Consider the following 15218-nt stretch of genomic DNA (forward strand, 5'->3'; position numbering starts at 1 on the left):
AGGTAACATGGTGACATACAAATCCGTTGATGCAGTTTGCGATCCTATGGAAGCTGCATATTTTCCAACAGAGTTTTTAAATTCATTGGATTTACCAGGCATGCCACCGCATAATTTAGTACTTAAAGTTGGATCTCCTGTTATTTTGCTTCGTAATTTGAACCCACCACAGCTGTGCAACGGCACGCGATTGGTCGTTAAAAAATTAATGAACAACGTTATCGAAGTCATTATTTTAAATGGAAAATTCCGGGGTGAAAGTGTATTACTTCCACGAATCCCTATTATACCCACAGATGTGCCAATTCAATTTAAACGCATTCAATTCCCCATTAGATTGGCATTTGCAATGACTATTAATAAATCTCAAGGCCAAACAATGTCTGTTTGTGGCTTAGATTTGAGCACACCATGTTTTTCACACGGACAATTATACGTGGCATGCTCTCGAGTGGGTAAACCATCCAGTTTATTTGTGTTAGCAAAAGACGGAATGACAAAAAATATTGTACACTCCATTGCACTAAGAGATTAATATTGTTTACTAATATTTTCAGAATTAGTTGTATATATAATTTATAAAAAAAAGTTACAATAAATTTAAAAAATTATTATTTGGTGTGTTGTTATTTTCACCTTCCGTCATCGTTCACAGCGCTCCATGCCACTGCCACTCACATACCACATACGCACACACTTACAATAAATAAGATATATTTTCATACTCTAGAAATAAATCATATGGCAAAACAACGTTTGCCGGGTCAGCTAGTATATATATATATATATATATATATATATATATATAATATATATATATATATATATATATATATATATATATATATATATATATATATATATATATATATATATATATATATATATATATATATATATATATATATATATATATATATATATATATATATAAGATAAAAAATATATATATATATATATAAGATATATATATATATATATATATATATATATATATATATATATATATATATATATATATATATACATTCACCGAAGAGCCATTACATTATGACCACCCTGCTAATAACATGTAGGACCACCTTTAACCCTCAAAATTGCTAGCACCCGCCGTGGCTTTGATTCCACAAGGTGCTGCTAGGTAGACTGAGGTATCTGGCACCAAGCTCTCGCCAACTGGTCCTGCAATTCCCTCACATTGCGAGGGGGTAGCGTGGCAGCACGAATTTGGTCTTCCAAGTAGGACCACAAATGCTCTATAGGGTTAAGGTCAGGTGAATTTGGGGGCCAAGACATGACTTGAAAGTCACTGGAATATTCCTTGACGATTCGACCCTTATGACATGGTGCATTATCCTGTTGGTAAACACCATCTCCTGCAGGAAAAACTGTTGCCATGAACGGGTGAACCTGGTCTGCAACTATGTTCAAGTATATATATATATATATATATATATATATATATATATATATATATATATATATATATATATATATATATATATATATATATATATATATATATATATATATATATATATATATATATATATATATATATATATATATATATATAATATATATATATATATATATATATATATATATATATATATATATATATATATATATATATATATATATATATAGAGAGAGAGAGAGAGAGAGAGAGAGAGAGAGAGAGAGAGAGAGAGAGAATATGTTTAGACAATACAACAACTTACGAAAACCTGTCTTGGAATAAAAACAATAAATAATTCATTTGAAAAGAGTCTGAAAAATTTCCTTTTTCAGTATATAACAGCTACGCCTACTTATTAGATTTTTAGAATACTAATTGAAATTAGATTAAGCATTTGTTTCCACATTCGATTCTAAATGTATACCTTCAAACCGTTGAGCAGAAATCTTTAAAGAGATTAGTAACAAAATCGATGAGTTCTGATTTCGAAAATGTAAGTGCAAAAGTTTACGCTATCAATCTTCTTTCAACTCTTTTTACACAAAGTAATTTAAAAGAGAAACGTGAATATGATCTAATTTTTTTCAGTTTCTTAAACTGTGAAAATGGAATATGCTTGTGACAGTTTTCATTATTTATCCGGATCTCCGGATCACTTCCCTTTTTTTCGCTGCCTGATCAAACTTATAGTTTAAACGGAAATGATTTCCAATTCTCACTGCACGAATAAAATTGAGTCTTTAAACATACCTTATAAAATTTAAAAGAAAAAAATAATGTTTAGAATCTTTTCAATGCTTTTTTTTTTTAAAAAAAGTTATTTATTATGAAAAGTTTTCCTGCATAATAAAACATATTTTCAATTATTTTTTTTTTTTTTTGTAAATATTTTTTCATCTACGATAAAGTGATCTAAAAAGGTGAACAATAGTTATTGTAATGAGGATATCTTTATGAACTTAAATTGATTTTATTATGAACTTAATTATAATTGGCACTTAAGTTCATGATTGTTTCAAGCAAAAAATCGGATCTTAACTAACAATGTTAGCCTTATATAATCTTTTAAAAAAGAAAGTGATTTATTAGCGTCATAAAATGAAACAAAAGAAAAGATAATAAATCTTCAACAGTTAGATTGCTTCTTACTATCATTTTCAAAGTTCAGTTAACTATAAGAAAAGTTTTCGAATGTTAACTTTTTTTTCTCCGCCAAAATGCATTAAATCAGAAGAGGCAATTTTGTCCATGAAATGAATGTGATCGATAATTTATAGCACCGTTACAGATCTTTTGAACAGATTACATCTGGTGGATGCGTCTCACGCCGGCCAGTTTGTCACGTTTTATCGATGTTTTAATGTCGCCGAAAGTTGAACATTTTTGATTTGGAACTTTATCATTCTAATGCATTTAAGTGATTTAAAATTTTTTTCTTAACTTTTGATCAAACAATGGAATAAAAGTGGTACATTTTATGTTATTTTTTTCTCCGTAATAAGACATTTTAGTTTCGATTGAATTGTAGTAAGTAAGCCATGCAATCAATAGTTGAACGATAGTTATAAGTTATTTTAATGAATATTTTTAAAGAAATTAATTTTTATAATGAGTAGTATGCATATTTTAAGAAAAATTAAATTAAGTTTATGTAAAAGTTTTCGTGATAATGTCTCTAGGAAGAAGTTTTGTTATTTCTCATGGTACGCGAGTACCAAAAGTAAAAATAAATTATGTATTTTCTTTCAGGTGTTCACAAGGTGTTTCGAAAGCACTGCTCTTAATACGTATATTCAGAATCATAGACAAAAATGACGCAAAAAAATCTCACTAGATTCATCAGTGAGGGAAACGCAAAAAAGTATTGGACTCTGAAGTTACAACGAATAATGCATTAAGCTATCATCATCAAGAACCGGGGTTGCCATTAAATGCAAGGTGTTTGACACTTATGATTTAATGATCTGATTTTCAAGTATTCGGACTTAATCTCAACGCTCCGAGAGGGGGGTGGACATGTCGGACAAATTGAATTCTTCAAAAAGTCAGTTATTTAAAATTTGATTTCTCAAAAACTATTCAAACAATTTCGTTCAAAATTTGGATTCTGCCATTTACAATTATATTTTTTAAATTGATATAAAAATTAGTGTTCTTCATTCTTCATTAGTATACTAATTAGTATACTTAAAATTAAACTTTTTTTGACGATTATTAAATAAAGTTATAAAAAATAATAAATAACTATTAAATTTTTTTTAGTGAAATTATCTTTAGATAAACGAATTTCATAATTGTTAGCAAAATTTTCTTTAAATTCGCTTAAAAGGGCTGGGGAAATACACGAAAAGTAAAATTAATATTAAGGAATTCATATTTTCGACCGTTCCTCTAACCAAACGATCGGGATCATATTACGGCTTCCCTCTATATTTTGGGAGTCAGAAATCCAAATTCTTCGAAAAAAAGTTATTTTAATATTAAAAAAGGTGCGTTTATGTGTCTGATTTCGTAACTTAAAATATCATCAGCACTTAACTGATTAACATATTTGAGGTCACTTGTTCGAGACACGCTGAAATTGAGCATTAGAATGTGAAAATCCGATCATTAGATCAAAAGTAATTCAGAGTGATTCATTTTTTTTCTTCTTTCAGAGCACTGTAGGTTGAAAGTATTTTCAAGTTCAATAACGGAGAAGAAGAAAAAAAGATATCAAATATTATTTTGAATAGTGTTAGTAGAACATTATAAAAGTTAAACTTTTTTAATGATTTCTAGTTCATTTTTTGTACATTGTAGCAATTTTGATAATTTTGGCCGAGTGAGTTATCTCAGTTCCTACTTTAACTTTATAAACGAAATTGATTATACTCATAAAGGGTGGTGTCAACGCAACATTCTCATGCTGCATGGTATTTGTTGTCTTCTTTTTAATATGCCTTACATTGAGAAAAAGTTGGACTATTAAAATTTGTAAAGCAATATTTAGCATAGTTCAAAGAAATACTTTATTTTAATATCGTTGATTCTGATTATCTGTATCAATCATATCTTCGACTCTCCCTTTTACTCAAAATTCTATTTAAAAATAATTAATCATAATAATTAAAACGTAATTAACGCTATTCAAGAAAAAAAAATTTTTAGGGAGAAACTTTAATTCTTGCCTACATAATGAGTATTTTCAGCGCTGATTAGAATTTTTTTAACAAAAAAAGAAGCGTATTTAAGAAATCAATATTAAAATAAGAATAAAAAGTAGACTAAAGTACTCTTCTTCAGAAAAAAAAAACTGAATTAATCCAAGATACTACTTTTATAAAACGCTTTCAAAGCAATTTTTGTTTTCAACTATGTTTGATTTAAATTAAAGTAAACTAATTGGATAGTAATCAAAGTTCCTTATAATTAAAAGTTATACCAAAATGAAGATTTTATTCTAAATATATTTCATTTCATTTGATATTTAATTGCTTAGTGTTAGGTATAAATATGTACGTGGCAATATTTTTTAATCTGAACTTGATGCCAGACTCTCGGTTCTTTGGGGATTTCATCCACTTTTCCTTCGAGGTTAATATCTTCCTTGCCTGTACTGAGCATGATTCTTTATCGCCTTACGAGATCATTGCCAACAAAACCAATTATTTTTATTTTTTGAAATGCCGGATGCTATTTAGGCAAAGTATGAAATAATCGTCCTGATGAGGTTATTATGTAAATGATGTGCATGTTACTGTGAATGACCGAAATCGGTGGTTGTTAACTTTCACTGGTGAATGACGACAATCAAATTAGTCGCTTTGGTGAATGTCCGAAATATTTATTACATCTGATGTGATATTAATTTATTCGTGGATGTAATTACATTTATTCGATATTTTAATACTTGCTGACGATAGATTAGAACAAACATCAGTGTTTGGAGTAACGGGCAAATGTATACTGGGCAGTGGCACTTGACCTTAAAAAACATTAGTGTAGGGCATACCAGGCAAATGTATATCGGGCAGTGGCACTCAACCAGACCTAGTATTACTAGACCTTTGGTAAATGTCCGAAATATATACTAGGTCTAGTGCCACTTTTGCTATAGCTTAAATATTTAAAAAAAATTAAACAAAGCGTTGGAATCAATTTTAGAGTGATAACGGAATTATTGCTTTAAAATTAAAAAAATAATACTAAAAACTGCGCCAGATAAGAGTAATTGAAGTAGTTGCTTTATACAGCGCATGTGCGGAAAAAAATTTTAAAAAAAATTATCCAGGTGCATCTAAAAGTGGATGAATATCCCAAGACACCCAGACTCTCACCATTTATCTTTATTGCAAACGAATTTATCTTATTTTAAACTTAAATATTGTGATGGTAAAAAATGATACAAGAAAGTTTTGATATATAACCTGGAAAAAAATATAAAGATATCATGAAAATAATGACTTAAGCTAAACTTTAAAAATATGCAATACAATTTTTAAGCTCTGATAATTTAAAGTTTCAGTATTTTATCGTTCTGGTTTAGGAAACCTCTAACTTCATAACACAGAAAATATTGTAGGATTTGCTTAAATGTTTTGCTCAATTTACAACTTATCATCCTGAGACAATTCAATAAATGAAATACACAATACGATTTTGAAATTTAAAAATACGAACGATAAATAAGATTATTCTTGAAATTACTTTAAAAATAAAATTATTACTTTTTTTATTTGTCTAATTAACACAAACTATAAAAGCAAAAAATTTTTTTTGTAGAAACAAAGCGTGAAGAACGAAAAGACTTTATCATAATTCAAAACAATATAAATATCTTTATCTTAAATGTGAAATAAATGTGTCAAAAATCAAAGGAAAATTATTTCCTATTTGTAACATTCAAAACATTATGGAATTTTGAAATAGGAATGTTTTAGCAGTTTTGAGGATTAATCAATCAATCCGTCTCGAATGAGGGAAAGATTAAAAATTAAGATTAAATACATTTTTACACAATAGGACTTTTACAGTCGTTATAACAATTTCTGTTAAACAACATGAAATTGCAATCTTATTTCTTATTACAATGTTATAGCTTATTACACATTGTTTGTCACAACGTGTCCCCATGTGTTTTGCACATCGTTTCTGTCTAACATTATTTTTTGCTTTATTTAGAAATACTCCTTCACAGGGAATATAATATAATTTAATAATTTAATATAACAGGGAATTGTAATATAAATTTTGCTTTTGATTAAAGCTGTATAGTTATGGGGGTGGTCGACAAAACAACAACCTTTATATGCAAACATACCTTATCAGTAAAATAACTTGGGCCCTCATTAGGCCAATATTCATGAATCTTGGGTCAGTAAGGGTTCAACGGGCCTTTATTTTTCCGATATTGGTCCTATATAGAATTTTCCGATTCATCCGATATTTTACAGCCACTTTATAACCAATATCGGTCCTATACAGAATTGTCTGATTCAGAAAATATTTGATATCAATTATTTAGGCTATGTAGGTTCTGTATTACCCAATGTAGGCCATATATAGGCCATTCTAGGATCGATATTAAAAGTTTTAGACATCTCAAAATTGATACCTCGGTGGATGTTCTTATGAGATCCATATCAATCCAATTTTGAAACCAATTTGGGCCTTAGTAAAATTGGCAGCTCATTATTTTTTTTTATTCTTCAGGAATTATGACTCGACATCATACTTAATAAATTTCAAAAAAATAAAAACATTCTCTGAGCTTGCATTAATAAATATGTTGATTAAACAAACTCCGTCTCACCGCATTTCATTATAGCTTGAATACCGGTTGTCTTAACTCACTTATAGATAATTCTTGATAAATATAGTAATGTCTTGATAAATTTAGTATAGTATTTCTTGTTAGAGCACTTGACTCTAACAAGAAAAAGCATAAACTAAAATTAATTTTATTAGAATATTAGTCTGCGTGCCATTGCGCAAATTTTGTCACTTGCAGTCTCAGCTACTCACGTAATTGACTGCGTAAGAAAGTGGATGGAAAATATTTTTCCAAGTGCCAATAAAAAAAAGAAAAAGGAATTTCATCACGCTTATTTAGCCTACACAAAAGTAGCTCTCAAGAAAGAAATTTTATAAACTCAAATGATATAATTTTTTTTAACCAAGGAACCAGTGTAGGACGCATCTTTAATGCAAATGAATATTTTTTTAAAAAAGAATTAAGCTAAGCAGGTATCCCTTTGCATTAAGTAGACTCTTTAGAAAGGAAAAAAAATTAAAGTGTTAAAACGAAATCTTTTAAATCAATACCATTAAAGGTTTCAAATAATCAAATATTTATTTTCTCAACTCTTTGAAAACGTAGAAAAAAAGATCAATAAAAGAATTTCTTTTGAACTGCTAACACTTATCTATTCAAAATGCTTCAAAAATACCATTTTATTTAATCGTAAAAGTAAATAAAATATAGTTTAAGAACATTTTCTGAATGGCCATTATATAAAATTGCATCAAAAACTGAAACTTTCACAAGCAACAACAAAATATAACAATCGTACACGGTCATAATTGCCAGAATATAGTAGAATTTACCCTGTGTCTGGCTCTTTGGGAACGCTAAAGATCGGTAATTTTTAGCGCTTTGCGCTTTTTTAGCGCTTTTTTTAAACTTACAATAAATGATGTGCTAATAATTTGTTATAAAACTTGGTAATTTTATCATGATACTTTAGGGCATGTCATAATTACCATTTATTAGGTTAAATTTACTTTTCAGTTAAGTGTTTTTCACGAAATGTATGGTAATAAAATCTATAATTTTAAACACCAAAATTTCTTTTGAATTGTTACCATACAAAAGGATACCACTAACAAATGATTGATTTAAGTACCGCATGTTTTGGTTTACTTGTATTAACTAGAATTATGTTGTTTTTTTTACCAGAAAAGTAAGTACCATACAGTACGTTAATTGAATATAATTTCTCTCTCCATATTACAACCCGTTTGAATAAAAATGATCCTAAAAAGGTGTCTATATTATGAACAGATTCTTAGGGTTATTAATTTTAATGTAACTGTTATATTCTTTCACTATTCAAACAGTAAGTGATGTATAATGATTATAATTGTTTTACTTTTACTATTCAAATAGTTTGGGGTTAATATTATAACACAACGCTGTAATAGAATGATAAAAACTTTTTTTTATTATTTTATATTTATTATTACGTTTTTTATTATTTTAATATCTCGTTATTTATCTAATCTCAATCCTTACAATGCCTTAAATCCTGGTTCAGGTAAATTAGACCACCTTAAAATTCTGTATAGCCTGCTGCAAATGTACATTGCATTATTTTTACAACAACGGATCCTCTTTGTAGGCGTCGTTTAACGCATCCTCTTAAAATTCATATTAAAAATGTAAATACATTATTTATCGCTAAAACTTATTTAATCTAAAAACAACTCAAAATCACAATCTGCAGAATCTAGAGATGAACGAAGAATAAAATTAAATAAAAAGGCCTTCAGAACCATTTTATTATTTGAGGGAACTTGGTAGTGTTTCTGGCATTTGTCTTTCAACTACTGTCTGTTTTCTCAGTTAATCAAGCAGGTTTTTGAAGTTTTTAGCCCTACCTTCTGTAGCAATAATTATTTAAGTTTCAATAGTGCTTTTTTCTTCGATCAAATATTAACTTATAAATTCCAATATGTAATTTTTCTTTTTACTTTTTTGTAATAAGGATCTTAAAAATATATATTAAGGGCAATTATTATTGAATGCCCTGGATAAATATGAGTTATAATTAAATATCACCTATCTTCAGCATTTTAAGGGAAAGTAAAAAAGTGCACTATACAGTTTATTAAAAAGATAAATGAATAAAGTAAATCAAAAAAAAAAAAAAAACATTATCCATTTAATTACTATTATTTCTGATGTAACAATTTCCTCTCTTCTTTTGCTATCGAAAAGTAAATTTCCAAATTTAGATGCTATTCAATCAGAATTGGATATTTTCCTCATAGACTTAGAGGTTGGGCAGCTGTAAAGAGCAGCATTAGCCAGAGGTCTACTGTACCAAAACCCGAGATCATGATTAACAAGAAAGCTTTATAGCTGAAATAAAGGTAAACCGACACCTGACTGGAATGTCTTGTAGTTTGTTTCCAGGCTTCAATGCAATGTTACCCTAAATGCTCAAATCACTAAGTATATGTGATGAAGTCTCCTCCCCAAGAAGACAACCTTGACAAAGAGTATCAGATACAACACCCATTATGTATAGGTGTCCAGTAAGAAGATCAATGATCTTCCTCAAACTGTTCCTCTTTAGATTCAGAAGCTCTTTCACGCACCTGGACAGTTGCGTTTCAGCTCTTTAGCCATCCGAGTTGCACCATTACTCGTGGGAAATTTTCCATAGAGCTTGAAAATAGATGCCCTGAATGATGGGGAAGATATACCCAAAGTTGGTTCAGGGCCCCAGAAAATCACACTGGAGTCAGCCCGTGCTGCTTCGTCAACTAACTTATGTCCAAGAATACCCATATGTCCAGGTACTCAATGTAGGCATACCTTGTTACGTGTATGTTTTCATCATATTTTTTTAATAGAAGCCACGCTCTCAACTAGACCATGTTTACATACATATCGAGTGTTGTGAATAATCAAGCAATGTTTTTTACTTGTTGAAAGGTAAGTTTTTATATTATATTAAACCATGAGCGAACCAAATTTTATCATTATTATTATTTTATTTAAATTTATTAGTGAGCAAACTAAATTTATAAATTTTATTATAATTGATAAAATCTGAAAAGTTTAACTTTAATTCAAAAATTAATTTAACATCAATGTAGCATTAATATCCGACAATTCAAAATATTGTTAGAAAAATATATGCAAAAAAATGGCCATATGCAAAAAAATGGCCATATTATATGACAGGCAATTTCGAATGCAGGACGAGTAACAAAATATACTAGATATACTAACGAGTACTTACGTGTAGTGTCATATGGTACCCTGTTTAAATATTCCATACATTTTATAATAACTGATGTTCCAGCTTTAGTGGGAGGCCAACAAGACAGTCCATCCCATGTTGTATTGCAGTAATCATCTGTAAGGAAATTAAACCATTTAAATTGATTCAAAGTATGCCAAAGAACAGCAGACAATTATTAAAAAAGTAGCAAAGGGGTATTAGAATATATATAATTAAAACTGGCACATGAAAATAACCAATTTCAATGAAAAAATGGTACCCAGTAAACCTTTTGGATTTACAGTGCTGTAATGGTTCAGAGAGTTTTTAGAAGATATGAGAACAATATATCATTGTTATTTTGTAGTAGTAATGGATTTCACTATTCGACATTTTAAGGTCTCAGTTATTTAATTTTTCTAAATTTACAACTGTATTATCAAAACACATCTGCTCGGTGTTCAACAATAGTATTTCCACCTTAAAACGTAATGTCGTTCCACATTTATTGCAGTCTTAATATCGGGATGAGGGTTTCACGTTTAGTTATTAAACAAAAAGAAAATTTGTTCGAAAGTAAAAATATCAGGAGTAGAATTAATTGAAAAAAATGATAATTCGCAAGTTACAAAGGCTTACTACAAAAAATGAAAGCATTACGGTGGGTTTTTCTGATATTCTTTTAGAAATTTTTCGTTGAAGTTGGGTTTATGTAGTTGATGGGTTGGTTAACTGTGATAATATTCTTTTTTTCATAAAATTTTCCCAAAATTAAAAATTGGGCTCTCAGAAAACAACTGATTAATGTTGAACAATAGCATTTCTATGTAGAAACATGATATCACACAAGCGTACTGCAGACGTAATATCGGGAAGATTTTATAAGGCCTTAATATCACGAAGATTGATTTTTATTTAAATTGCTGAACAAATATTTAAGTTCTTTCAAAAGTAAAAATATAAGGGTTTTTCTTCGAATTGAGTAAAAGATAGTAAAGAAATAGGAGTGGTTCTCAAATTTTAAAAGAACTGCTAGAAAAAAGCACGCAATGAATTTTTGACTTTTAAGCATTTTTGCAAAAATTTCCGGTACACAAAAATAAATTGGTTTTGTATTAACTGTCATAGTATTATTCTTAATATTTTTAATTAAATTCTTGATAAATAAAGTATAAAATGTCATATGTTTCGTATTTTGTTTGTTTGGTTAAATCTTAATGAAAAGCTAATTTATTTAATACACTACCTAAACATCTTAAAAGGAAAAGGCAAAGGTCAGATTAGAAAAAACAAATAAAGAAAGCTATATGAATATAACATTCTATTTCTTGTGATGTTCTTTATTATTTGAACGTCAAAGAAAAATATTTATTTATTTTTGAATTTTTTTTTAACCGAATACATATATTCAATGAATAGTATAATGCAATAGATAATCAATACAAGGATCAAAATTCCTTCAGACTTAGTTTTTTCTATTTGATTCTAAATTGTAAATTTCATTGATTTTCGATCAGAAGAACACTAACTGCCATTTAAATAAAGGTTTTCTGTCAAAATTGTGTGTTTAAAATTTTAAAACCAATTGATTTCTTAGACTTGGATTATATTGTATTGATAAAAACAAGGTTAAAATTTTTTAATTTTTTAAGCACTTGGTTTTGCACTTATTAGTTCAGAAGTGTCCCTACACTCTCTGTCTAGACAAGTATCGATAAACTAGATAGATAAACTATACTTATATCGATAAACTAGGAAACTCACGGTAAAATTATCAATACTTATTATTTCTTTTTTAATAATTTTTCTCTCAGAAAAAAATAATTTTTTATCCTTATTATCTTTTAAAAGAGTTATTATGTAATATTGGAATGTACATTTCGTATTTAAGCGTTAAGTAAGCTTTATATAGTGAAATTTTAATAAAATTTTGACTAAGCGTTATATTTAAGTAAAAACAGTCACTTTGAAAAATAATTGTGTTCTTTAAACATCTTTTATAAAAGTCACTCTGAATAATACATATACTATAACCATATGTAGCATGTATATGTACCATAAACATAAAACTTGAGCTTGTAATGCTCATTGAAAGAACACTCAAATTGTAAGTTCCTTCTAGAATTATTTTAAGATCAAATTTGTGATTTAAGTTGCGATTTTTCGGATTAATTATCAGAAATTGAGTTTCGATGGAAATCCTAATTTTTGTACAAAAAGTTTAATTTTGGGGAAAAAAAGTGAATAATATAATTTTATTAATTTGCTACATGCAGCCTTACTTTTTATGCATTGCATATCTATTAACATAACAAACAATAAAATTGTTTGTTTAAAAATATAGTTCAATTATTAAGAACATATCTATTCATATGTCTATTCACATAACAAATCTATTCACATAACATATCTATTCACATAACAAACGAAAAATTATTTGTTTAAAAATATAGTTCAATTATTAAGAAAATAAATTTTGCAGTGGTTTACACGAGATCGTGATAAAAGATTTTTGAGGGTAAGTTCTATGACGTCACAGACTCAGTACAGACATGATCAATATGTACACTTTCTTTTGATTTTCAAATGCATAAAAAGTGCAAAATTAAGTTAATAACTTAGCTGAGTTCGCCCCCCATGTAATACTTAGGTCAGAGGCAAACTACTGTTTTGACGCGGGGGGGCACTTTGGGGAATAAGGGGTTGATGTAGGACAGCATTGGGGAAGAGGGGGTTGATGTAGGACAGCATATTTTAAAATATTTGCATATTGCTAAGCTTTGTTAACTTTGTATTTCAGAAAAAAGTAGAAATTGTATCATAAAAATCGATAAAAATAAATAAAATAAAACGATGGAAGTCCTATTTAATTTTTTATTCTGCTAATTTAATATTGATTTAAACTGCAAGCATTTTTAATTTTAGAATCAGATTAATGAGAAAAATGCACCCTATTACTTTTTTACATTTATATACTGGAACTAAGGGGGAAATTGCTTGTGGAAATTCTCACCACAGCTTGCAAGCTAGTGGCTGTCAAAGAGCATCTTTTTCTTGACTTTGAAGCATCTTGTAGAATTTGAAGTAAGAAAAAAATTTGCTCGCAAATGCATGTAGATCCAATTATAAAGAGCCTTTTCCCAGAAAATTTAATTTTTGCAACATTTTGAATCAAAGTAGAGAAGTTACACGATGTTTCCCTGCGTAACCACTCCACTAAAAGTGAGGTGTTCAGGTAAGGTGTCCAGTTCAAGGTGAAATTCTCTCACTGTCTTGGAGGTCAATAAATAAATAGAGTATGTTTTCGTGTGCGTCTTATAACTCCAAAAAGCTTTTGTTTCGTTTCACTATCCTGAAAGTGTATGAGGCAAATTCAGACCACTTGAAATTCGTCCGAAATTTTCAGCTAGTCCGTTCGGTAGAGTCCACATTAATAAAATCAGACAACAGTCGATTTTCTTTTCATCAAATAGTTTTTCAAATAGTAAAAAAAAGAGTTTTTGGTGCTTTCTTTAAAATTTAGACATTGTTTATTCGTCATGTCTTTTAAACTTAATGATTCGCAGGAACCTGATTGCATTGGCGAATTACGGCACCAAATTAGCATTCCTGAAGTTATTTGAAACGTGTGTTTATTTTGCTTATAATTATGCTTTAAACACGTGAATATATAAAACTAAATCATTTAAAATCAACAACTTGAGATAAAAACAGGGTGCATTGAAAAGACAAATGAATGTAGGAATAGTACTAGTTCGTAAAAGAGAAACGTAAAAAATGGCCGTATTATTATTTCACTATTATTTATACTGGTGCCAGATTAAATTTATTATTAGTTAATAATTTAATTAGAAAAATAGTGAAAAATGGAGAAAAAGTACTTTTGGGGGTAACAGAGAAAAATCGTTATACTATTTTTAACTCCAATGAAGCTTAGTTAATTTTGGTAATATGAACAAATTGAAATAAGAAAATAAGCTGTGTACTAAAAAGGAAAATTTATGGAGAAATGGTACTATTATAAATACCAATGATGCTAAATTAGTTTTAGTAATAAGTACTAATTGAAATGAAAAAATATGCTATGTGTACTATAAAGCAAAATTTATATAGAAATGGTACAAAATCTTTTGAGAAAAACGCAAAAAATCACTGTACTACTATTGACCCTTTTGATGCTTATTTTGTGTTGGCAATAATAAATTATGGATTGAGCTCTGTTATAATCAATATTATGGTAATAATCCTTTTAAAAGAAACGTCAAAAATTACCCAACTATTATTGAGGTCAACGATGCCTAATTAATTTCAGTAATTAGCACTAATTGATATAAAAGAGAACTGAATTAAAAGATAAGTACCGTAACGCAAAATTAATAAACAAATGTCACTAATTCATTTGAAAGATATGTAAAAAAATCACCATATTATTTTTGGACGTCAGTGATGCATAATTCATTCTGAAATGGACACTATTGGTATTATGGTAAGAGGTGTCGTTTTGATACGTACCAAATATACAAATATAAGTGCAATGTCTAATATTAGTATAATTGATATCTATTGAAACTGCATTAATACTGGGAAGCTTTAATATAGATACTGTGGAAAGAGCTTTTTAGGGTGTCTCTAAAGGTAAAAGAACAGAAAAAAATCACGTGATTGTGGTAAAAAAAAGTTTGTTTGGCAGACAGTCGTGAAATATAGTGATTGGATTTTTGCTTCAAGTAAGCTCTTGAACGTACTATTCTTATGCATTT

General features: G+C 28.5%; 1 protein-coding gene across 2 annotated transcripts in view; it reads right to left on the reverse strand.

The window, feature by feature from the left end:
- Nucleotides 1-15218, reverse strand: part of LOC107438883 (diuretic hormone receptor) — a 235922-nt gene that overhangs the window by 128996 nt on the left and 91708 nt on the right. For both annotated transcript variants that reach the window (XM_043039188.3, XM_043039187.3), the window contains exon 3: nt 10477-10593. In XM_043039188.3, the coding sequence (XP_042895122.1) occupies nt 10477-10593 (117 nt within the window). The remainder of the gene's footprint in view (nt 1-10476; nt 10594-15218) is intronic.

The sequence above is a fragment of the Parasteatoda tepidariorum genome, chromosome 8, assembly GCF_982258835.1.
Source record: "Parasteatoda tepidariorum strain Cologne lab strain chromosome 8, Ptep-v5.0, whole genome shotgun sequence".
In the NCBI taxonomy this organism is placed as follows: domain Eukaryota; kingdom Metazoa; phylum Arthropoda; class Arachnida; order Araneae; family Theridiidae; genus Parasteatoda; species Parasteatoda tepidariorum.